The sequence below is a fragment of the Gobius niger genome (assembly GCF_951799975.1).
Source record: "Gobius niger genome assembly, chromosome: 16".
Classification (NCBI taxonomy): Eukaryota; Metazoa; Chordata; class Actinopteri; order Gobiiformes; family Gobiidae; genus Gobius; species Gobius niger.
In genome coordinates, this window is record NC_136867.1 from 9,813,057 (window position 1) to 9,838,802 (window position 25,746).

Below are 25,746 nucleotides of genomic sequence, written 5' to 3' on the forward strand. Positions count from 1 at the left end.
TCACAGAGGTCACATGAGGCGCACAGACAGGTGCGGCCTTTTGTCTAATTACAAACGCCTTTATGACGTTCACATCTGTTTTCAGGCTCTGAGGTGGTAATGCTATTTTATTGGGTAGCTGCAGCGGTGTAAAAGTATCTACTTTACAAGGACTCACAAACAAATAAACTCAGATTCTCATCTAATCTCCAGCAAAGTGGATGATTCACAGTGATGAGAGGTGGAAAGCTGGCAGCCATTGTGTTGTGTAGTTTAAAAGCACCTGGCATTTGATGAGTTTTTTTTTTTTCCTTCTGAAAATCAAAGGCTCTGATGACTGTGTGGTGAGATGGTGGTAAATGGGCACAGAAAACATCATCTCCAGACTGGAGTTTGACAACACCACACTGAATACTTGACAACCTCAGGGGGCTACTTTGGTTTTTGCTTTACTTTAAAAGTTTCTCCAACAGATTGTTACATTAACAGCACACTTGTGTTAGCTTTGCAGGTCTTTTCAGCCTCATTACATCTTTAAAAGCACTCTACTTGTATTTTTAGTACTGGAAGGAAGTTAGTTTTGTCCCCCTTTAGTACAGGCCAATTGCAAAAAATACTGTTTCTCTAATTATAAAACATTTGGAACAATTTTATGAACTTCCAGGCTAGTTCTCCAGCATTTTTGTGACAGTGACCCTGAAAAGTATGTTAGGAAAGATAGGAATGAGTTTGAACCACAATATCCTCTTTTATTGTTTGTTATTAAAAAAGTTAGGCTGACTTTAACTACTCCATAAGAGTAAATTCTACGATTTGTCAAATATGATTAAACATATTTTAATTAATATTTGTATTTCACCCTCCTCACTCATAGGAATTCAGAATCTCCAGTTTCTCCAATCTTGAAATACCAGAAGAAGAGGAGGCATTCTTAAAAAATGTTTAATTCTGTAAGGACCGGAAGGGAAGGAGAAAGTTCATAGTGTATCACCATACACTCTCAATAAATATGTTAAGTCAAAACAGTCCTGTCCTCATTTGCTGCTGTTGTGTTGTCTCTCATACGGTCAGCTCTGTGGAAAGCTCTGTCCAGCCCCCAGCACCTGTCTGACCGTCATATTGATCCTGGAGCTCTGGATGTACCTGAGACACACTGTCCAGTCCTGCTCTGACACCGGCTCCAGCACTGAGCCAGTCTCTGGGGGATTCTGTCCCTCAGTGGGGGTGGGATGGGTCAGCAGCTCTGTGGTGAGGAGTTCCTGGGGAGCGGGAACGATCCGAGGCACAGCGTGGTACAGGAGGCGGCTCTGTCCCGACATCACCATCACGTCACCACTGTGCATGAACATGGCCGTCGGGGGGTCCTGGCGCCGCTTACCCCCGAGGAGAAAGATGGACGACTGACCAAAACTATCAGGGAAAGAATAGGGGAAGAATAGTCAATATGACAACAAATAAAGCATAAATAACTTTCTCTCTTACCAGAACGACAGAAGAGGGCAGTTGTGGTCCAGCTCAGACTCGTCCACGTGGATGCCCAGAGAGGAGTCAGTCCTGTAGTAGTTGAGGATTCCTGCCTGTGGCTTGAAGTCGCTAAAGCCGCAGCCTGACGCAATTTGCTGTGACAGAGACTGAAGATCCACAGGAAAAGGGGTGTAATGGTCTGCAGAATATACCTGCAACACACGACAATAAAGAGACAATACAATAGCAAGAACTACAACAAAATGTAAGAAAAAGCAGAAAACTAGCTTTGTAATCAGTTATAGCAAACCTTTGTGTCCCAGTTGTAGTGGTAGCCCAGTGTGACCCAGCGCAGTCGTTCCAGCAGACTCTTCTCTTGGCGTCTGGGTGGTGATGGTGCCCTGCAAAGACACTCACAATTAAGTCGCCTATTGTTTTAAAAGCTGTGCACTGGCTGCTCAACACCCCCAATATAAATGTTTTTATTTGACATTGTAGTGCAAAAACTTCTACTTGATTGTGTGGTTGGAATTTCTGCTGGATGAAACATACTTAAAGCAGTTAAAAGGATGTAATCTATGAAAAATCTGACCTGTTCATTAAACTGTAAACTGATCATTACTCGTCTTACCTGAGGCTGTGCACGCTGCGCTCCCATATGTTCTGCGTGTCACAGGGAGACATGTGCATGTCTAGGTTACATATGTTGGGCTTCTGGGGGTACGTTTTCAAACACTGTCTGATCCAATACCGCTGTGAGCCCCTCCGAAAAGGGTTAGAAATAAAGATGAATCCTGTTGAATGGAAGCACATAGAAAATAAAGAAGCCAACACCTTTTCATCATTTATCATAATATCACAATGTACAGTGTGTCTTCCTTCAATATACAGTATGTACTTTTAGATGAATTTATCATAGGAGATTTATCTCAAAGACCCTTTGCTCAAGAATAAGATGATTCACCTGGGTATCCCTGCAGTCCAAATGCTCTCCAGTCCCGCACAGGCCTGAGACCCACTCTGGAGGTCACTGCGTCAGGTACTGCAGTGGCGTTCAGTTTCATCGGAACGACCTGACAACATTTCCACATGCCATTTTAGTTTTAAATAGTGTATTATAATGTTTTTATTTCTTTAACATCATTATTTGTTGTGTTTTTAGATTTATTCTCTTGTGACATAACAACACATAAACTGTTTGATCAGGAATGTATCCATGGGTGTCTGATGTGAACATGTGAACATGACATGAGACACTGTCACTGACGGATAGATTCTCATTAAACTCTATGACAGTTTGTACCTTGTCAGCACAAAGATTTCCGGAGAAATCGACGACCTCACTGAAGTCTGGCGGAGGTTTTCTACGCTTATAAAACTTGAAGAGTTGTTTGAAGGCATCTTCTCCACTTTCCATAACAGCCGCCATTTTGCACATGTTCTTCTTCTTCTGTGACTGACTGTGTCTGCTCTCTACTGCCGCGCTCTGGCTCCGCCCTGAACAGTCCAGTTAATGAAGGAGAACAAAAGCCTATTATTCTAACACAATACAATTAAAAAATGTTAAATTGATTACGGACTCGTGGTCCCTTAATCATAAATAAAAGGACAGAAAATTTACAAAAAAAGAGAGTAATATCCAACTATTACAAACATTTAATACCAACAGCAAAATATAGGGGGCGGAATGCGCTCTTTTGCAGAGATACTTGCGCGTGTGGGAGAAGTAAAAATGGCAGCGTCCTCAAAGAAGGTGTTCGAGGTGTTCGTGTCCAGAGTGCCATGGACTGTGGCCAGCAGTGAGTCCTTCACACCGCGGGGATTGTGTTTGATTTGTTATTCTGTTCTTTGTAATGAGTGGGAAATCAAAAGAATGGATGAGGAATTGTGTAATGCCCCTTCAGCAAGTTGCAGTGCCCTTCAGTGGCGCTCTGCTGATCCCACCTCCTGTCTCACTTTAGCTGCCTCGTGTTTATAAGTCTGTCAAATCTTTGAGTTTCATGTGTGACAGTTGCATTGTGGACTCAATGTCAATGTGCTGAGACAGAGAGTTCAAGGACCTCTGAAGCACAATCAGCTTTTTTCAGATGAATGCATTGGAATTCGAAATGCTTGGTTTGTGTATTGCAGCTGTTATAACAATGTAAACCTGATCTTTTCTTTTTCAGAGGAGATGAGGGAGTATTTCACCCAATTTGGACAAGTCAGGAAATGCATGGTGCCATTTGTGAGTTTGCAATCTTGTTGTTGTCTTGAATAACTGAATTGTTTGTACTTGCTAAATTAATCTAGCCCATTTGTTAGCTTTTTTACATTCTTTAACTTTTCCTCTGCATTGTTTGTGTCAGGACAAAGAGACGGGTTTTCACAGAGGCTTCTGCTGGGTTGGCTTCAGTTCAGAAGAAGGCATGAATAATGTTTTACAGAAAGACCCTCATGTGATAGATGGAGCCAAGGTAAGTGAGTGTCTTCTGATCCATGTTATGTTATTGAATGTGAAATGTCAATATAAAACGATGTATAACAGTTACGAACAGAAAATGATGCTTTGATGCTTCATAGACCAAAATGTGTTATTTTTTCCCCCCTTCTAGGTCCTGGTGCAGAAGAACAGACGGTCATTCGTGCAGAAGTCGAACAAGGATGAAGACTGAAGCTTTGCCTCTTTGAAATTCTGTTTTTTTATACCTTTTTTTTTTTGTCTCTGTTATAATTATTTATGTCTTTTTGGTGAAAAGGATTGTGTTATTTCAGATTCCTTGTGTTTTCATGTGTCACCCCAAAAACTATTCTTCATATGTCGCTCTACAATAAAAAGGAAGATCAGTCATTTGTGTGTGAATTTTTATGAACTGTTCTGATTGCTTGGGAAGTTTGAACCTTATCTTTACCCCGCACTCTAAATCACAATTATTTCTTTTGTCCTATAGTGCAGCCCACTTTTTACTATAGGGTATTTTTTTTAGATTGAACAGATGACTTGCAACAAATTGAATATGAATAAATAAGCACATAATAACAAAGGAAGGTACTGATTAATGAAGCTTTGACTCACTGATTCAAACAATATGATGATATGATTTTATTATTATTATTATTATTATTATAGCATATAAGCCAAATCTCGCGAGAAAAATCATCCAAACCGTGACGTCAGAGCAGCTGGGTTGGACCAAAGTTTTACCCGACATGCTCTGCGCTGGGAACCGGTGAGGTGAGGTGTTATGCAGTGGGTCATTCATGTGGTCGATCTTGAACCCTGACGTGAAGCCGATGACCAGGCGCGCCGGTGAGAGCAGGGCGCAGTGACCGCCATGCGCTGCGCTGTTGCCGGGCTCCGCTCCAGCGCTGCTCAGCCTCAGCCATTCTGACCCCGGAGAGAGGACGCCCCTTCGGTTAGTCTCTGCTGCTCTGTAGGCTGTGTCACTTGGGATACACAGGGGCATTTGACAGTAAAAAAAAAAAAGAGCCAGGAATAGAGTTATTATCTGTGGTGTATAAATGGCACTATGGATTATCAGTGTTTGTGCATGTAAACACACACTCCTAAAAGCATGTACATTTTACATTACCTCAAGGATTTCCAGAAGCATAAGGATGTGTATTATCATTTTTTGTGTAATTGTGCTATTGTGTAACCTGTTGACCTGGTGCTACACACCATGTGCCTTTCAGCTCCTTCTCTTCGTACAGTCAGCCCTAACTAACTTAACTACTAACTACTAACATGTTGTAATCAAAGCTAGGTGACTTTTTCAGACAGGCAAGTTCCCTGAATGGAGCTTGGGTCCTTGGGGATCCGCAGAAGCATCTGTGATTACTCTGAAAAGGAATCGTTGAATGACTCTCTCACAATTTGATCATTTTTAGGTAGATATAGCCCATTATCAAACAAGAGACCATATCTGCATCAGAGAAGGAAAAATGACAACATGGCATGGTCATGTATATCCAGGGAGTCCACTGACCCATATCTTTGCCACAATCGATTTTTCATACAGAAATGATCTTTCTTTTTAAGGAGGTTCTTGCGTCTAAACATTTTTTGTAGTGTATAGTGTGGAGGGCCGCAGTTCGGTGGTCAGTGCAGTCAAATATTCAAGATGAGATTCAAAACCGTTCTCTACAACAAAATGTTGGAATATGGTGGAATTATTAAGCTTGCAGTAAAAATAACTATCTCCGGCAATGTGGACCAGCAAAAACTGGTCTGAGGGACGCATTTGGCTCACGAACCACACTTTGGACACCCCTGCATTATGTAGGAATGAGCTGTTAAAGATATAATACTTGCACAACTTTAACCTGCCTCTTTTGTGCTGAACTGCTGTCTTTGTTTTAGGAATGGCTTCTCGTCTGCGCAGACTCACCTCTGTGACCGCAGTGGTGCTGGCCTCCTCTGGCTTGTACTTGTACCACAGAAAACAGCTGGACATCAATGACCTCAGTGTGGTCCGCTTCGGAAGAGCTGCAGCCACAGTAAGAGTGTGCCCTAAGTCATGTGGTGTCACTGTATTTTTCTGCTGAGCATCTACTGTTTATGTTCGTTTTGAAAGTATCCAAATATCAGGCTACTTTTTAATCTTCCTTTATTCATGCATTTTCTTCAGACATTCCACATCAGTTATGACTATCTGACAGCCTTCAGAGATGTGGAGCCTGGCACAGACCAGTACTGGGAGGTCAAGTCAAAGGTAGGCAATAGGGTCATTTTCTACTGTGAAATAAACTCTACATTGAACTCTCTGCTGGAGGGCACTGGAAGCCCGTAGGCACATTTGTTTACAAATCCTTCCCCAGGCTGCTGCACCCATATCTCTGCTCATACATTCACCCACAGACCGCTTTATTCCCTCTCCCAAGCGCTGATGCTGTCGGCACTTATCTGGGAAGGATTGGCTTCGATAAGACAAACCTGCTTCTTAATTGTCTTTAAAGTCAAATATCAAAATGCTCGGACACTCTTTTGTCAAACAGTTGTTCAATGGTAAAGGTGCTCTTTGGTGTTTAGATAATACTTATGTTGTTTTTAAATATTGAATTAATCAACCCCTTAAAATTAACGCTTTTTAGAAAGTCTAAATAAAGAATTTTGATGCAGTAAGAGCCTTTTGTCTACTCTTACCTTCTAGTTAATTTGGCTATAGAGGATGTAGAGATGTACGGTTAAAGTCAGTAAGTAAACTTTTTTTTTTTTTCTAAAACATTGAACAAAATGTATATATTTTATTAATGTTATGTGTGAACAGCACAGGAAAAATACAAGTGTCAATGACAAATAAGTAAGTTAGCATGATGCAAGAATTGTTCTTGTGGCGTTGCCGAACAGCCACGGCCCCTGTTTCTGCAGCCAAAACAAACAAGAAATTACAGAAATTAAACTAGACTTTTGATTGTAAAATGTCAATTATGGTATTGCAAACATTTTGAAGATTTACTTAATTTTGATCAGGACAGATTTTTCACACATCTCCCGCTGGTATATTAGCCGTTTGGTTAAACGTTAAAAGCTTTCCTCTGTTTCACTTGGTAAAGTCATGTTGGTGAACGTTTCCCTGTGTTTTCCCTTGTCACACAGATAACACTAGGCTTTTCTGCATTCCTCTTTGTCCTTGCCCAAAACGTCCGTGATTTCTCGGCAGGAATTTTTCCCCATTTGTGTGTGTTTTTAAGAAAAGATACTGCCTAACCATCTCCGCCAGTTGTGCCTCAAAACGAGTATTTAATCTATCAATTATTTTTATGATTCATCGATTAATCGCTTGGCTGTGAATGGTGCAGGAAAATTGTGTTTTTTTGAACAGATAAAACTAGTGAAAAAGAAAGTGGCGTCGCTTGAGGATGAGTTGATGGAGTAAACTTGAAGCAGTACTAAGTAACTCTTGCCCCTTGAGGCCATAAGCGCAACTGCAGGTGTCGTAGCAAGTTACGATTTTTTAACTTATTAATTGTCTTGGAGAGTAAATACTACACTGACAGGAAAGGCGAAGGGAGAGAGGGATATTGTACATCCAATTACACAATGGAAATATTTTTTTTCACTCAAACTTTGCTGTAAATACTGTTTAAAGTGACGCTAGCCCGCAGTTAGCTTTGCCCGTTAGCATGTTAGCCTCTTCTTCGTGATTCCATTAGTGTGTATTGGTTGCTCCGGGCTGGTGGCAGTCAAGTTGCAAACATGGTTTTCTGGCCAGAGACACCAGGGGGAGATGAAAGACCCTCCAATCATCCCATAAACACTTGTATTACCCCCACAGGGACTACGGAAAGGATTTATTAATGTAAACACGTTACTTAGTACTGCTTTAAAATAAATATTTTGTTGTTTCTGATTGGATGAGACACAGACAGATACTCATGAAATTTACAATGTACAAAACACTACAGACCCTAACTATAAAATCAAAGGTTTTCTTTAAAGATACTACATTATCATGTCATTTTTTCTCTATTTAAGTCTGTGTGAACCAGAAAGTGATTAATCGATTACTAAAATAGTTGTCGACTATTTCAATAATTGATTAGTTGTCGATTAATCGAATAGTCGTTTAAGCCCTACTCAAAACAATACATTTTTGTCCTCCGCACCAGCAAGAAAGTAAACATTGGATTCTCGCTAACCGGTTACGGCAAATTAACCCCATCCACTTATAATCCAGCCAATCACAGCAAAGAGTTCTCGCAGCCCGGCTGAAAAAGTTCTGCTCAGCTGAGGTGTCAAGAACAACCAACAAGAGCTGCCGAACAGAAGCCGCGAGAACAAAATGATGTCATTTAACAAAGTGATTGTGTCTTGATTGATATGACTGACAGGCTCTGGAGCATTGTGGAGGCTCGCAGCCGGTCCGCCCGCCTCACAACGCTGGGGCTTCCCGCCTTTTGCCCTTTTAAGAAAGGAGCAGCCATGTTAATTTCACAGACCACTTGGAATCATTACTATGAATGGGGCTGAATGGGACCCACCGATCTCTATTATTTAGATCTATGGCAAAGACACATCATTTCTTTACATTTTCAATCAGCATAATCTTTATTCAACATAATGAAGTGCATTCACCGGGGGTTGATGAACGCATCAGCATAAGCTGATACAGCATTTCTAATATCAGTTTATCAATATATCATGGTATTGTATCAATATTACAGCCTGATGTATTTTCATATTTTACCAAACTGAATTGTTTTGCTGCTTATGTAGAGAAAGGTGTAATGGCAGTATACACCAAGCTTACTGACACTGTGGCTGCTAAAATGAAAGGTTCCCAGACACATGTTCCACCTCTATAAACTTATTTATTTGGCTCAACAACCCACTATCCACATCCACATGTGACACGGTCAAGAAGAATTGTCCCCAATTAAGCAGCACCAGGTTACATCAGACCACACCTTATCTAAGGGAGGAAAAAGAGACATAGTGCCATGTAGAGGCAGGGGGTAAAATAACAGTGACAAATCATAAATGCTCCTACAAAAGGGTTTACTAGTACAGTTTATTTGATACAGACGTATCCCTGGTTTTGATTATATTAAAGTTACTGCATTTCATGAAACATTGTGCATGTGGTGAATTTAAGTAATTATGTGTAAAACAGCAGGTTATCATGTGCAATATATTGAGCATTACGATATCATAGTGTATCCACATACATTATAAGGAAAGGATTTTATTGGACCAGTTTGGAAAAAGTGTCGGCTTAGATAGGTGCACCGTTTCATGTGCAACTGGGAGAATTACCAAAGCATGGCCATAAAATACAGAGCATGAAATTAACTGCTCTTGTGTGCCCCCCTCCCCTTCCTCCCTCCTCCCCTCCCTTCCCCCACAAACACGCCCCTCCACTGTGCTTTTCTCTCCTTTGACATTGGCTCTGTTATGCACTTCCACTTATCTCCAACAGCGGGAGAGAAGCCACACCACTTACACCACAATGAAGCCAGCTGACTAGTCATATTCGGTCTTGTCGGGTTTCAAACGCCATATTGTCTGGTTTAATTCCCACGGACAAGAACCGTGCACAGTCTGTATTTATCCGCTGTCAGTTTCGAGCTCGCGGCTTCCCTGTAAATGGCCCTAAATCTAACACGCTTCTTCTGGACGCTCCTATTCATGGGTTTCATGGCATGACTTTTTCCTGTGATGATGGACACCATTTTGGGGACCATTCAAATGATCGATTATAGATTTTTTTTGTCTTTGAATGATTACTTCTTTTATATCATTTAACACGCATAGTTAAACTCATCCTTGTGTCACAATACAGTACCAAATTTGACTTGGGGCATCATGGTTAAGTTCTCTGTAATTGCTTTGCCTATGAAACAATGATACAAAAGCAGACACAAGGTTTTCTGTTTGGACATTTCTGAAAAAAAAAAAAAAGAAAAAGTATGCCACTCCCATACTTGTATTGTCCCCAGCCCTCCATCTGAAATGTCCACAATCAAATTCTAAAACATTGGACCCATCGCGTGGAGTGCAGGTTTGCTCGGGTCTGTAAACAAAGCTACATTTGCACATAGGTCGCGCCCCGGTGCGACAGCGGCGGACGAGCCTCAGCGAGCAGAGTAATGAGCTAATCATGAGCACACCAATAATAAATAGCTCTTGTTCATAGTCCACTAATCCTGGGCATTTAGCCGGGCCGTCCTGGTGAAAATCAATTACCGCAGCTGCCTCCTGGAGTGGTGCCGGCACCTGCTGTGTGTACACATCTCTGGGATTACAGGGCTGCGACGTTATCGTGATAGTGCAAAGCTCACATGACTGGGAATGATATTGGTATCGCAATATTTCTGAAGAGACTTGGAACTGTCAAAATGCAGATGTTTGGACCTGGTTTAGGGTTATTATCTTCGTAGTCACTGGGCTTTTCCATGTGAGTATTTCTTTTTTTTACAATGTCGTGAAAAAGTAGAAGCTTTATTCAGTCACATATACAGAGGAGGGTTGGGGTTTTTTGGCCGTAAGATTAATATACTGTATTTTCCGGACTAAAAGTTGCTCCGGAGTATAAATCACACCAGCCAAAAAATGCATAATGAAGAAGAAAAAAACATATATAAGTCGCTCCGGAGTATAAGTCGCACCAGCCATGGCTACGCCCTGGGCATGAAGGCGTAACTGCGCCGTTGACAAGCCTCTCCCGGCATCACGTTGTTCAAGCACCCATTTGCAAACTCTTTTCTCTAGCTGTTGCCATCTAGCTTTTACCCTGCGATTAGCTTTTTTGTTTTGTTCATTGCAGGAAGAGTAACCTCCGCTTTGCGCCAGTCCCTCACAAGTTTCTCGCTCACTCCACACTTTCTTTCTGCTGCTCGATCACCGGTTTTTAACTTTTGGTGGTACAGGGGCAGCAGATACTGGTACACTAACCTAGAGCGCCCTCTCACTGCTGTCAGTATGAAAAAATCATGTCATCAAATCATCATCAACATGTGAAATTATACATTTTGACAAGTCACACCTGAGTGTAAGTCGCACCCCCAGCCAAACTATGGAAAAAAAGTGCGACTTATAGTCCGGAAAACGCACTGGAGAGAAGATATTATGTTGCTTGCAAAGGACATTATTACCAGAATATGAGCAGTTTTTGCGATTCTCTAATTGGGCAAATCAAGTTTGGCTAAAAGCAGTCCAGTCACATTCCTTGACACAATATCCATCTTTTATCAAAGCCTTATCCCCAGCTTGCAGCTTACAAGTCCATTCTGTATCTTCACTACCTGCCTGAATCTGGAAGAATATAGACATTGCATAGCGAGCCAAACGATGAGCGTATAGTTCATATTGATGGAGACAAAATGGCCACGTCACGTAGTTGAGCAAAGCATTCTCGATTGTCATCAATGTCCTGCCGTTTCAGACAATTTTATGGCTACAGAAACTATGTTGAGATGAGGTGGATCCTCTCATGGGCCTGGTCTAGTCTCGTAGATCTGTCTGGCATCTATTTCAACGGGCGAATAATGGCCTTTACGATTGTTGCAAATGTTTTCCATAAGTGTAAAGGTCAGTATGTACAAATGTTTCACATGTTTTCCAAGAAATGTCAATGCTGGAGGTTATCTGGCTTGGTATCGATACAACTATTAACTGAAAACATTGACTGAAGCTGAGCATATTTTCTTGCTTTGATGCCCTGTTACTTTTCATCTGTATCCCTCACAATAGACGTCGAGGGGAGAGACGGCATTCAAAAATCTATTACGCATCATTATTGGGGTTTTGATTTCTTCATACATGAGAATCAATAAGGCGGTGATATAGCTGGACCTGCTGTTTATCGCAGCTGTGTCTATGCTAATGCACCGGCTTTTGAGAGCAGAGATCGTCATCCCGTGCAGCGGCGTCTTCTTCCGCTGCGAGCTGCCTCCTCAGGACAAGGCAGAGCTGATTGCACACAGCCACACACAGCTCGTGATTAGGCACAAGCCCCCGGCGCATTTACTCTTTCACTCTGCTCTGCTACACCTGCAGCGCTATGGGCCCGCTGGGGATGAGAGAGACATGGAGCATATTAATCATAAAGAACTTGGAGTGTGGCATCGGCCCGTAATGGCATCCAAATCTTCTGAGTACCGGGGAACAATATTGAGATGTAAATGTAGCACAGTATATGACATGTTAAACTGCGGCAGCTTTAGGTGATGGTGACTATAGTTTCTGCAGTTTGTCGAATTCAAAAGGCCGGCAGAGATGTGACCTGATCCTTGTGATGATCTGTCAATTTGGAGAGAACATTTTATCCTGATTCTGTGCTTTTCTCTTTAATTAATCTCTTATCTCTTATCTCGCTTGTTTTTGTGTCAATTGTAGCACTTTGAGATGTGTTTTCATATGTAAAGTGCAATACAAATAAAATGTATTATTATTATTATTATTATTATCTAAAAAAACAAACACTTTTCTCCACTGACACCTCAGTCTGAGTGAGTGAAAGGTTTCATCTATTTTTTTTTTCATTTGTTATTTTATTTGAATGGGACAAAGCATATTATTGAACTAGTGCAGTAAATATGCCAGATTCAGCTCCAAGCTCATTTCCATCCGAAAGGTGGATCTAACCTGAAATTTGTATATCACTTTACTAGAGCTGAGTACCGTTACATTTTTTTTATACCAGTACTTTAACGATACTTGGTTTACGATACCAGTACCTGTACTAAAATATGTGTAATCTAGAACCAGAAAACCGAACAATGTGTGTGGAAGATTTACACATTTCAATATCGGATTCATCTCCAATGTCAAGAAATATGTGCAAAATGGAAAATAATTTTGGTGAAAAATGGGGGGGGAAATAGGAGAATTGTGGCAAAAAATAATAATATTAATATAATATAATATATAAGAAAAAAAAGAAAAATGGGAAAATTGGACCATATATTAAAAAATAGATATTAATAATAAAAAATTGGGGCAAAAATAAGGGCAAGATTTGTAAAAAAAAGAAAAAAGAAAATAATTTTGAGCCACCTCCTTAAATACTGTCCCTGGAACCAACAGCATCAAAACAGTTTTTTTTTTTTTTTGGGTACCTGCTTTCAATTTTTTTGATACCAGTAGTACCTAAACTTAAAAGTACCCAGCCCTACACTTTACTACTACTTTACTACTAAGGGAAAGAAAAGATGCAAATGAAATTGTGATCTAGGCTCTACTGGATTATTAAGTTTTCAGCTTCTCACCTACCGCCTGCTACTTTTTAGTACGAGTTATTTTGTCTTTTAGACTACGTACATAAGGTCTATGGTGCCGATCCGATATTCAGTCCTAACACTTGATAAAGTAAACGTGTTCACAAACTGATCCAAATATGCTTTGAATTTAACTGCAGAAACTCGTAACTATAATGCAAAGTTTCCATAACTGGTCATAGTTTGAATGCATGAATTGGCCTTTTCCTCTAACCAATACAGTCTTCTGAATCGGTGCTTGATCCTTTTTTTTTCTCAGCATTTCAGATATCTGTTGGGAAAATGACTATAGACGTTTTGTTTTGCTCTTTGATAAGACTGCCCTTTTCTTGGCGCAGAAGTGCACCATTTTCTGCCCAGACCCCTTTCTTTTCCCAGGCTGGTGTGTATTACATTACCAGTCGGCGCTGACAAATCTCCTGACAGAAATGTAAAGGCGCTGCTGTGTGATGAGAGTCTGAGTACGTCCTGAGGCTATAGCCGCTCACACACGGCTCTCTCGTGGCTTGTTCCTTTGAATGCTCTGCTCTGATTGGTCTGACAGCCCTCGTGTCAAACCCCCCCATGGGAGCCGGCCTGTGTTTGGATGGATGTGTTTTTTGGGGGGGGGGGTACCAAGGTTAAGGGGAGCTAATTTCACGGCTATTTATTTGCAATGGTCCCAGGAGAGGGGGGCTCCATAAGCAGCTGGTTCACAGGCCGCAGACCCTCTCTCTCTCCCCCTTCCAATCAATTACACTCTATCACTTACTTTATTTAGCCCTTCATTGAGTGTGCCAATAACATTTTAGTATGTCTGTTGATTACATTTTTTAGGAAACAAAGGACTTTTGTTCCTCTTCTTTTTTTTTTTATGCCCAACTAAGTTTTGGGGCATCTCGAATTTTGTACTAAAACATTTCACCAAAGCAAGGATTGCCCATAACTGTTAGAAACAAAGCATTTAGATGAGTAAATTGACACCCAGGAAAAGGTGATCACCATCTTGGAAAAAAAAAGGTAATAAAAAGTGTTGACTATAACTATGACACTAAGAGAAACCATGACGTGCCAGTCAGTGGGAGGACCAGCGCGATATTGAAGTAACTCACATTTTACCAAACCATTTCAACAATACATGCGGAAGTCATCAAAAAACACAATCACTTCAAAGCAAGGGTAAAACTGAACTAATTTAGGAAATGTTTAACTAAAACTGAACTTTTACACATTTACACATTCATTGTTTTTGCAAAAAATGTATCAGTCTCAGTCAGATGAAGACTGATCTGAAGTGATGTTGCAATATCCATATCGCAAGAAGCCAAAATACATCGCATCACTTGTGCAGCCTTAGAGCTCACCAAATTTTCTTTTTCTCAATCTCTTTTTAATGGGGCTTTGTTCTAGGTACATCAGAGGTCAGCAGAGCGTCTGCGGGACCTGTGCTGTGCCAACCGTGGGACCTTCATTAAAGTGGGGCAGCACCTGGGAGCCTTGGACTACCTCCTCCCTCCAGAGTACACCTCCACCCTGAAGGTGCTGCACAGCCGCGCGCCCCAGAGCAGTATGCAGGAGATCCAGCAGGTCATCAGGGAGGACTTGGGCAAAGAGGTGTGCCTTCATGGGTCTCTTTTAATATGTGCCCCAAAAGGAATTGAACAAATTGGTCAATACTGACATGCTACAAACACTTAAAGATGGAGTTAAGGCGTATTTGTCCCCACAGATATGCTCCTTGTGTGATTTCAGTTTTCAGTCATGCCACAGGGCAGCCTTTGGAACCCACTGTAAACACATTTCTCTTTCTGGTGCACAGAAATTGTTGACAGAGTATTGTGAATGTGACAGTAAGAGCACCGACGGCCTCCTTGAATGGAAAATAAAAATGAAATAGTCAATTAATTTCTCTTCTTCATGCAGATGGGGTTACGGATGGCGTCCAGCCTCCTGGCCCCACACTGCCACAATGACAGGGAAGCGTTTGGCCCCCTACCATGGGCCCTGGGGCCGTTGTGTTTACCATAACTCATTTGAACTTATCACAGAGCGCCGTGTCCCGAGGGAGCACTGCCATCAGCATACATTACCATGTTTATGAACTTCACCACATGGACACAAACACTGGACCAGTCCATTTGTACACAGTATGACCTTTGACAAGATTTAGTTTCATTTACGGCAATAAGCAACAAATCCTGTAATGGACCAGTGCCATATGGAGTATGTACTGTATGCTGAGAACAAGGTTTTAATGCTAAGACATAGCCTAAGCCATAGATCAGTTTTATTGATCCATGTTCATCGTTTATTTGACCTTTACGATCTGATTATTTATTGATTGATTGCCTTTATTCCGAGATAGTGGGCACTTGGCAGGTATAAATCTTAACTTCACTGATCTTGGTGACAGAGGTTCTGTGTGGTACTGCTCTGTTGGCCCTAATTCTGTCCTCATGTCATGAAGCAGCGTGCACCTCTCTGGCACAGCGGAGGCTTTATCTGCGAGCAGATCTGAAACGCTGACAGCCCTCTCTGCCCTCTGTCTCTGCAGTTGTCAGTTGTCTCTTTTGAGGAGTGCCCTCAGGGAGCTGCGTCACTGGCCCAGGTCCACAAGGCAGTGCTGCACGACGGGAGAACTGTGGCCGTCAAAGTGCAACACCCCAAAGTGCAAAAGCAGAGCTCCAAGGATATCCTGGTAATGGAGGTGAGTCACAGTGTTGTATCGTGCTGCAAATAATCCAAGTTGACTAAATGATTGTGTGCTATTGGTTAAATTCACCTGGCAGTCACTCAAAAGCATCAAGGAGGTTGATTGGAGGTTAGAGAAACGGGTGACGCATCTGAGCATAAAAGTTTTCTCCAAATTTGAGATTACAATTTATTACGGTTTGATCTTGTCATGTTACATCGCTCATGTCCAGTTCTGTCAGTCTTTATCTAACAATTAAGTTCAACGTTTCGATGGTAGCAGAACTTTTGATCCAATTGGACCGTCTCTGTGTGCAAATACATGGTCTTTCACAAGCCTTCTAATAATTTGTTGTCAGGCTGTGGGTTTAAAGATTGTAATTGTGTTCAAAGGTGTTGATCAGAGCCGTCCATTGGCTCTTCCCAGACTTCGCCTTCATGTGGCTGCTAGAAGAGGCCAAAAAGAACATGCCTTTGGAGCTGGACTTCCTAAACGAGGGAAAGAATGCGGAGAAAGTTGCCAAAATGCTGTCTCACTTCCCGTTCCTAAAGGTAGTTCAATAACACATTACACTGTTTTGCTTATTTATACATTTTACTTTCAATATTAATATTAACACCCTCCCACAACAACCCAGGTGCCAAAAATCTTCTGGGATTTGTCGACAAAGAGGATTTTGACCATGGAGTTTGCCGAAGGGGGCCAGGTCAATGACAAGGAGTACATCCAGAAGCACGGCATCAATGTGAACGAGGTACTGCTCTGTTTACTGTGGGATCTAGTTGGATTTGAAACATTGATGTCAGCACTCAGCAGCACTTGTGTTTGGGTATATTCTCATTTCTTTGAAGTGTTGAAAGTCTATTTGCAATCATTTTATAAAATCGTCACAATGTAACATGTAACATGTATGTAACATCATACCTAAAGTTATGTTTTGAGCCACTAGCTTTAAGTAATGTTTGGATCTTCACCAGTGGCTGTTCTTAGCACCACGGTGGCAGCTCCTAAAAAGTCCTGAGTTCCTACATATCGAGGAAATGCTTTCCTTCCTCACTTCAAGACGTCTTGCTAAGCTTAATCCTTTCATCTGCAAGTGAAAAGCCTCGCCATAGTGTCTCTACAGCCACACGGGCCACACAATCTAATCTTTTATTGAAACAACTGCACAGCGAAGGGGAGCAATATCAAGATTGATATTTCATTTTTTAACCAACAAAGTGTAAGATAGTAATAAAGATGTCTTGACATTACCAAATGCCTGGTAAAGTAATATATAGCATATAAATGCTCCTGGATCCTAGAACCCACATCACAAATCTAATCATTAAGGATGCACAGTACGGGAAACAACTGCAAGATTCGATAACTTGTCTTGAATATTGTGATAACAATATTATTGCATTTCTTTTACTAAATCATTAGATTGTTTAAGCAAAATTTCAGTCTAGGGCTTCATGAACCATCACAAAGACAGATAGTTGATCATTTTCAAGTAAACTAGTCCGATTTGTACGTTGTGTTTGGAAGCCGCTGATGGAGGCGTATCTCTGGGAAAACCCCAGTATCTGTGTCTCATTCACCTGATTGCAGCGCCCGGCGGTTACAGCCCACGATCAATACACATTTAAGTGTAGTCACTGCTCTTTAGCCGCCTCGTTATTATTTGTTTCTATTGTGTTCCCTTCTGCACATCTTCTTCTGTTCTCCCTGCATCCATTGGTCACTTTTTCTCCTTTTTACTCATGAGAACAAATATATTCAAATCTGCTTTCGATCCGCAGTGTGTTTGGATGATTGATGAGCGTTATATATCTAGCCTTTCACTATTCTTTGCATGCAGGAGAGGAAAGATCCAGGCCAATGCTTCTTAAAGCCGTACTGTGTAATATTTCACACAGTAATTACAATAAAATACAAGCGTTGGCTTCATTTTGGATGCAAAAGTTTGGGCCTGAAGTGTTATGCAGTGTAAGATTTTTGATCTTCTGCAAACCGTTCACAAGTTTACAGCGTGCTATACAAAAACATGTCGTCTAAATAAATGGAAAGGAAGTGTCTGACCCTCTAAACACACAAGCAAATGGAGTAGGGTGTTTTGTATTTGTGTGACAAGGTTACAGAGGTCAGGGAGGAGTTTCTTTTTTTTTTTTCAAATCAACATTCAACAAATCCAGGAGCGCAAATGCAATGTAAATGGCTAAACCTAACAAATACAAGAATAACATGCAACATATCTGTAAATGTAAATGTTTTTTTCCGGTGTTCGGCAGCTTTCTGAGAACTTGGGTAAGATGTACAGTGAGATGATCTTCCTCCACGGTTTTGTGCACTGCGACCCCCACCCTGGAAACGTGCTGGTGCAAAAGTGTCCCCGCAGTGGCAAGACTGATGTCATCCTCCTGGACCACGGCCTGTATCAGGTGGGAAATCTCCCCGGGCAGCAGCAGCAGCAGCAAAGATGATTTCTTTTTCTTTCTAATAATGCAGTCCATTTGTCATGCTGCGAGGCCTTGGTCTGCCCGAGCTGCGCGCGAGAGAGCGCAGAAATAACACGCAGCCACAGACTCTCTTTATTACCGCTAAAAGCTTTCTGATAAACAACTCATTTGACGTGGTTCTGTGGAGAGTGCCGCGGTTTGATTGGCGACTTCTGCCTTAATCGTTCCACCACTTTGTGCACATGTTCCACAGCGCTCGGCAGCAAACATGGGCTGAGAAGCAATCCGAGAAATGATCAGCAATCCACAGCAATGTTCAGATTGTTATGAAGTGTAGCATTTGGAGACTAGCTTTCCCTTGTGTGAAATAAATGGAGATATTTGTGTGATACGTTTGTCAGTTACGATGAGTCTGACTGTATAGTATTCCCAACATGCATTATTTTCCGCAGCCATGTTGTGACAACATTACCATGTTGCTTTTTTACTGCACAGAACAATCTTCAGATTTGCCTCCCCTTTTCAAACTGGACAAAGCCAGATTTCGTAGAGTGCCGTTTTGCATATTGACCCCAGCCCTTGTGTCGCAGGTCCTGCAGGCAGACTTCCGGTTGGAGTACTGCCGGCTGTGGCAGGCTCTGATAAACGGAGACATGAAGGAGATGGAGCAGTCCAGCCGCAGACTGGGTGCAGGAGATCTGTACCCGCTGTTTGCCTGCGTCCTCACAGCGCGCTCCTGGACCGCCGTCAACACGGGCATCAGCTCTGCGCCCATCACACTCTCAGAGGTGCTGTTACATTACTGTCAGTTCTGTGCTTTGTGCTTCTTCCGCAGCCGCTGGATTCTGATCAATATGAGGACAGCCATTTATTGATGACAAAAGCAATTGTGGTCATCGAAAGTCACAAACACATCATGTTTTGGGGGGGGCTTGCTAGTATTTTCATATTGTTATCGCAATAGTACATTATACAATATCCATATCTAGTTCAATCCACTTTATTTATAAAGTACCTGTCATAAACAACAATGTTGCCTTAGTGCTGCACATAGGATTCTCCACTGTGGAGGCTTTAAGTCGAGTCTTCACAGGAAATCACTAAAGTCCTCCATATGGCTTAGATTTACACATTTTAATGATGATAATAATGGCCTACACTTGTATTGCGCTTTACAAGCCTGTCACACGTTGTTCAAAGCTACACTATAGTCATTATTCATTCACTCATTGCTGGTCAGCTTCTATTGTAGCCTCTGCTGCCCTGGGGTAGAGTGACGGGAGTGAGGCTGCCAGTCTGCGTCATCCGCCCCTTCGACCAACACTACTCACTCACACGCTACATTCACAGAGGCGCTGGGCGAAGTGCTTTGCCCAACGACACAACTGTTTGAGGCAGGATCACACCTGCCTGTTTTCAGACGACTCGTTCCCTCCATTGAGCCGTTGTCGCCCAGACATAAATTAGTCTAAGCATAGTCTATGTCTGGGCAGGATGTGGTTCCCACTTTCCAACCTTTTTTTTCCCAGAAGCCCCCCTGCTCATGCTGGAGACAGGTCGGGCCTCCAGTCCAAAGTTGAAGCCCCCCCAAATGCATTAAAACAGAAAAATAGAATATTAGCATTAATTTCAAACAAATATACAGGATTTTGAGAGTCTTTATTTGATTTGCTCAAATAACATCTCTTATGACCTGACCCTGTGACTAGACAAAGCTCTGGGCTCTGGGCCTCCTCTGCAGTTCCAGGCGCCTCCAGTTGGGAAACACTGGTCTAAAATAAAAAAGTGTAACGACCTCGTTTTTTATTCTTATTTAGTATTTCTCCAAGTTTGGTTTTGATATTTTATGAAAAAACAAATGTGTTGAAATGGTTTTGCTAAATATTATTGCAATATTTATGACAGTTATTTTCTCTCATTGGCCAGCCCTAACATGCCTGGTACATACTCATGACAAGATTCTTCCAATTATTTTCATTATTTCATCAAAGAAACGAGGCCTATTCTCTGATTACAGAATCCTTAACATCCCTCTAACCACTTGTATTGGCTGTGTCTTTGTGGTGTCCCTCGATGCACCCTCCTACTCACACTCACTCTCTTCCACCGGCTTTTGGTCAGCCTATTATTGCAGTACTCACTTTACAATGTGTGCTTATGGAGGCTTTCTTATGCAAATGAGGCACTGTCGCCTACTCCCTACCCCGCTGACAGCCGCTTCACTAACCAGCCTTCCTATAATTGCTACTAATTATTGTCCCCCAAGAGGGACTAGAGAGTGCATTTTAGAGTCAGCACTTTGGAAGGGCGGCTTACAATGGATAGATCAAATCTAACTGAGTATTCTCCGATAGATGATACTGCGGGTTGTGAAGGTTGGCAGCTGCAGACATCTGTTGGGAAGACCGCTGAGTTGCCTTTTACGTACCTTTGTAGTAAATTATAATTATGCATTATAAGGTTTTCACCTGTATTTTTTATTTTTTTTTACTCATGACCGTTTGGAGCTTGTGCAAGTGCTTAAATTACCAACTGTTTCCCAGTAGAATACGTTTAAAGACGTGAGATGCATAAATCATGATGTCAAAGGGTTAAACACGGCTCCCACTTTTCTCTGATAACCTGAACCTCAATGCTCTGTTTTTTTAGGACGTCGAGATCCGCACGAATGCCGCACGATACCTGCCTCAGATCAGTGACCTGTTGAACCGAATCCCTCGTCAGATGCTGCTGCTGCTCAAGACCAATGACCTGCTGAGGGGCATCGAGAGCTCCCTACAGACCAGAGCCTCCTCCTCCTCCTTCATCAACATGTCCCGTTGCTGCGTGCGGGCCCTGGCCAGGTCAAACTTTCTCTACTATAGTCCAGTATGGGCCAGTCGAGGAGGCTGTGTGCTAAACTAGTTTGTTGAACGCAACCTATCGCCTAACTCGACTCTGTTTCTCTGTGGACAGGCACAAGAGGAGCAAGTGCCGGTCCCGCCTGAAGCGCCTGCAGCTCTCCATCTCTGAACAAGTGACTCTGTGGAAGCTCAACCTGTTCCAATTGGTCGTGTGGCTCAGGTCCAGTGTGCTGGGACAGTGGATCTGTGCTCTGCTGCACACGACCAACTCGTGATGGAACAGGATCTTCCTATTGACATTTTATTATTTTACCTCAAGTTTATTTAATATTTCTGACGAAAAGATCATGTTTTGGCTCCCCACGCCGACAGCTCATGTGTGATGCACTGTTTTAACCGCTATCAAGAACTTCTGTGTTTCCATGGTGATCTACCTCAAGGAAAACGCTTTGTGCCAGAGGTGACCCCAATGTCATTTCCTGCCTCACAAAGTCCGCTCCTCCATAACTGCAACCAATAAAGTTTTGCATGTAGTTCATCTTTTACTTTTGATTTGTGCAACAATGAAAAATTAAAGGTGTATGTTATTTTAAAGTACATTGGATGCCGTGCTTTTATATTGATATATTATGTCATGTGAAAGATTCAACCCCATTTGTGCCTATAAAACAGAATTGGTTGGATGGTTTGGATGATACTAAAAACAATGGCTGGTCAGAAATAGGACCAGCCATCCGGAAGCTGGTATAACAATGTTTTGAGTTCCTGAACTAACCCCTCAAGCTAATTTTCATGGCGGAATGACATTATATTGTGGTTTACTGATGGGGTATGTAGGATTTGTCTGTAAATATGCCATAAACATGATCTTTTACCGGATTTTACTGATGACAAAGATAATGGAGTAATTCTCTAATCAGTTGGCAGACGGTCCAATCCAGTAGATAAAACACCGCAATGAAACCAGTCTCTCTCGCTTCCATATATCCCAGCACCTTGTCCCCCAATCAAGTGCAAATTAGTGTCAGCGCAGGCCTTCAGTTAGGAAAAGCCCCGAGACCGAATCCTGCTGTGAGTTCATATATCAGTTCAGTTGTAGGTTTAGTGCAGTTTTTTTACACTACCCTTTTTTATGATGGGTCCTATAGAAGATGACTGGACCTGTCTGCACTCCGGAGGTGCCCATTGCAGGACTGGAGCCAAGGCAGAGGGATTGTGTTGATTGCAGATTGTGATTATGTGAGAAGCTACTGGGGATGTGGAGCTGTACACGTCATCAGACCAGAACATGGGCCAACCTCTTCTGTCGCAAGAATAGAAATGAAGCTCGTGAAAAGTCCATCGCATGTTGTCAAAAAACAACAAAGTGACCATAAAATAGTAGCCTATAAAAGATGCTTGAAATGATCATACACCCCAGTTTTGAGATGTCTGTATCCTGCTGAAATGGGAGCCTCTTAAAATAAATGTGACCACTAAATCTTTGTTTCAGTTGACGTCTTATTTGGTGTCTTCACGTTTGATTGATTAGAATCTACTGACTGGCTGTGAATATAAACATGCTATATAATCGTAATGGTGCTGGATTTCACTAATGACAGAACAAGTCAACATAAAAAGCAGCTCCACTGGACAGTGCACAGAAAATACCCCCCTCCATGTTAGCGGCGCGCCTTTCTCCTTGTTTATTGGTTCTTCATTTGAAGGCCTACAGCCCACAACATTAAGTCATTTGTTGATGTTTTAAAGGCTCTCGACCGTAGCTCCCCGTTATCTGAGTAAACCCGGAGTCTGCTCGTGTGGAGGCTCTGCGCAAGTGCGTGGACGCGCCCGCGCACACCCCACACGCGCGCATGGTGGAGGGCGGGCCGTGGACGCTCTATGTTGCCCGCAGCGAGCGCACGCAACTCTGAGCGGCACACGGGCATCCACTGCACCGCGCTCCAAGAGGCTGTCCACGGACACACCGCGCTCCCCGCGCCAGCCCCGCGCCGCATTGAGGAGTAATGACTGCCGCCTCACTGGAATGTACCCGGGAATTTACTCTGTGGATTATTCTGGATGCGTTTGAGCCAAGGTCAGTGCGCACCGCTCTCTTCTGCGTTAGACACATTTGGGCCAAACACCGAGGAGGATCTGGTTTCACAGAAATCTGAGACTGGGAGGTTCGTGTTTCTAGAAACGGGCAAAAGACCCGTCAACTCCTGAATGTCGTTTATAGGGTGCTTTTAGTCCGTGTGCATCAAAACGCGTCATGTCTGTGCCGTGCCAGGTGTGTTCATGACAGAGCGAACGGCGGCCTTGTTTTACACAGAGATACCGTATATAGTGTGTACTTTTAAAAAAAATTATTATTATTCTGCCCAGGCCGTTAGTGAAAGGTGCCGTGCAGAAAGACGCGCAGATGTGCGTCGAATGTCATCGTTAAAGTATTGGACCGCACCAGCGCTGCCTTTACCTTCTGTGATGATGAATAATGAATAGTGTGTTGGGCAGGTGTCGAGTGTCTGCATTGTTCTGATCTGCAACTTGAACAAATGTAGGCCTGAAGTAGCCATTTCCACTGATGGGAGAGCGGAGAGCGCAAACACCAGGCTCTTACGCACACCACTCACAGAAACATCCACAAACAGCTTTAACAACGTCATTATTATGGAGAGATCTGTGTTAAAATTCAGTGGATATTTGATGCTATATTAAAAAACATATTTTGTTTTAAACGAATGGGTAAAACATGGAGTTCGTCTGTAGAACGGGGCTCAGTAAATGCCAGTGCGGAATCAGAGACAGTTACAAATGAAATAGACATTGTGTTTGAAGCGTTTGTCACGTTTCTACCTCACATACACACTACTTGGTCCAGCCCCTTTTCTTCAGCATCTGAGTAAAAGCAGATGTGGCGCGTGAGGACGGTCTCCAGCTTCGCGCGCACTGACCGTGAGCGTCGGTGTGTGTCGGATTGAGGACTTAATGGGATTAGAGTCTAGTGTTAATGCGGAGGGAATCTCTGCTCGGGCTGCTCCACACGGGCGTGCCTCCGCTGCGGGCCCAACATCCCGCACAAAATGGCAACTGCACAAATCAAATCAACATATTTCTCTTTTCTTTTCTTTTTTTTTTTTAACAAAAAAAAAATCCATCTTATCGTTTAGGCTTAATTAAAACACTGCGCTCATTTGGCCATCAGTTTGCACAGGCCATGCAGATTACACATACATTTTGAGCCCTAAATGGAACGTAAAATCAACGAACAAAATAACTGTGGCTACATCTGACCGAGCGGCCAGAGCGGCAGCTGACGGGGCCTGCTGTGTGCGCGCAATTGTAGCGGTGACTGCGCTCCAGCTGCGCCTTTACGCTGGCCGTATATGTACAAATGTAGCCTAATATTTTGAATCCAGTGTGCAAGCCTGATGTCGGCAAGTGCGTCGGATGTGCGCGGTTGTGAGTTACATAAGGTGTGGTCCTCTCTGAGGGCCTTAATACATCTGTCAAAGGGGGTGACAATGAGAGTGTCAAATAGACTGCAAACGCGGCAACAGTGGAGGCTTGTGATCACTTAGGCCTTCAGCTGACAGTGACCAAACAGCTCCATAAATGAAGCTTAGTCCGGCAAACAGATGATGCGCAGAATGTTAAACGTCTGAGTGGACACCAGGATGTTACATAATTGTATCAGTAGCGTGGGTGCGCGCGTGCGTGTTGTGGGTGTGTCTGGAAATGTCTGCACGTGCGCGAGCTTTGCGTGCTGTTATTCACTTGTACCACTCATTTACATGGTCGGGCCTTCGTGTGTAACTCACGCACCGTGTGTGTGTGTGTGTGTGTGTGTGTGTGTGTGTGTGTGTGAGCACGCTCCAAGGTGCCGTGTGTTTGCGCGTACGTGTGCGCGTGCAGCGGGGGTGAAGTGGGTGCTCTGTCGGTGATGTAATGCCGTAAATGCTCTGCAGCAGAGGCAAAGTAGCAGGCATCTTCCTCAGACCAAAGCCTTAAGTTATTCCGAGAAGATAAATGTTGTTTGAGCAGTCTATATGGTCCACGCGCACGTGCGGGAGCAGGTAAAGATATTGGCAACAATCTCCTGAGTACACAGGTAAAATCACATGGCTCTGGAGAGGAGCCCTGTGATTAACACATGACGCCAAATTGTGCCAATGTTGGAAATGCTGGATTTTTGCGCACATGAGCTTCATTCACTTGGATCAAATATCCTTAACATTAAAAAGAAACTGAAAAAATGTTTTGGTCTCACAGACTTCTCGGGGGATCTGGTGAAAAAATACTTTTAACGGCTACATTTTCAGCCCATTCTCGTGAGTGATTCTTTTATTTTCTCCACAACATTCAGCTGCTGCCCCCGCTGTCCAGCCTAGAACATTAGATATATTTACAATTATACGATCATAAAATAACTTGGATTGAAATACTACAGTCTCTTTATTGCTCCAGTGGCTAATAGACCGCCATAAATAACGGCATTAGGCCTTTTCTCGAATAGGCCTATACATACATTCTAAAAGCTCTTCAAATCAATGTAGATTTTTCTGCATATATTTTACATATTGACATGAAAGCTGTGCGTGTGGCCTGGAGCATCAGGCGCGTGCGCGGCTGCAGTGGCCCTGTGATGACATGCATGAGTGAAGCA

At 42.7% G+C, this 25,746-nt stretch overlaps 4 protein-coding genes across 4 annotated transcripts in view; 3 read left to right on the top strand and 1 right to left on the bottom strand.

Annotated features, from left to right (window-relative positions):
- Positions 1-944: 944 nt before the first annotated feature.
- alkbh1 (alkB homolog 1, histone H2A dioxygenase) lies at positions 945-2,882 on the bottom strand. The gene is made up of 6 exons (XM_079573800.1): positions 2,747-2,882; positions 2,408-2,516; positions 2,075-2,237; positions 1,754-1,844; positions 1,462-1,655; positions 945-1,389 (listed from the first exon to the last, which is right to left on the bottom strand). The coding sequence occupies exons 1-6, from the start codon at positions 2,879-2,881 to the stop codon at positions 1,047-1,049; spliced, it is 1,035 nt and encodes a 344-aa protein (XP_079429926.1). The 5' UTR covers position 2,882; the 3' UTR covers positions 945-1,046.
- Positions 2,883-3,158: 276 nt separating this feature from the next.
- On the top strand, positions 3,159-4,267 carry slirp (SRA stem-loop interacting RNA binding protein). Its single transcript, XM_079573817.1, has 4 exons — positions 3,159-3,242; positions 3,612-3,670; positions 3,792-3,899; positions 4,038-4,267. Exons 1-4 carry the CDS (start codon positions 3,176-3,178, stop codon positions 4,095-4,097), a joined length of 294 nt encoding a protein of 97 aa, XP_079429943.1. The 5' UTR covers positions 3,159-3,175; the 3' UTR covers positions 4,098-4,267.
- A 352-nt stretch (positions 4,268-4,619) lies between these two features.
- adck1 (aarF domain containing kinase 1) lies at positions 4,620-21,811 on the top strand. The gene is made up of 11 exons (XM_079573840.1): positions 4,620-4,838; positions 5,786-5,922; positions 6,054-6,137; positions 14,533-14,736; positions 15,677-15,829; positions 16,207-16,365; positions 16,452-16,568; positions 18,088-18,237; positions 18,846-19,043; positions 20,905-21,098; positions 21,211-21,811. The coding sequence occupies exons 2-11, from the start codon at positions 5,788-5,790 to the stop codon at positions 21,371-21,373; spliced, it is 1,557 nt and encodes a 518-aa protein (XP_079429966.1). The 5' UTR covers positions 4,620-4,838; positions 5,786-5,787; the 3' UTR covers positions 21,374-21,811.
- Positions 21,812-22,906: 1,095 nt separating this feature from the next.
- nrxn3a (neurexin 3a) overlaps positions 22,907-25,746 on the top strand; it is a 39,402-nt gene continuing 36,562 nt past the window's right edge. The window contains 1 exon segment of the mRNA XM_079573128.1: positions 22,907-23,175. The gene's annotated coding sequence lies outside the window, so the exon portion shown is untranslated.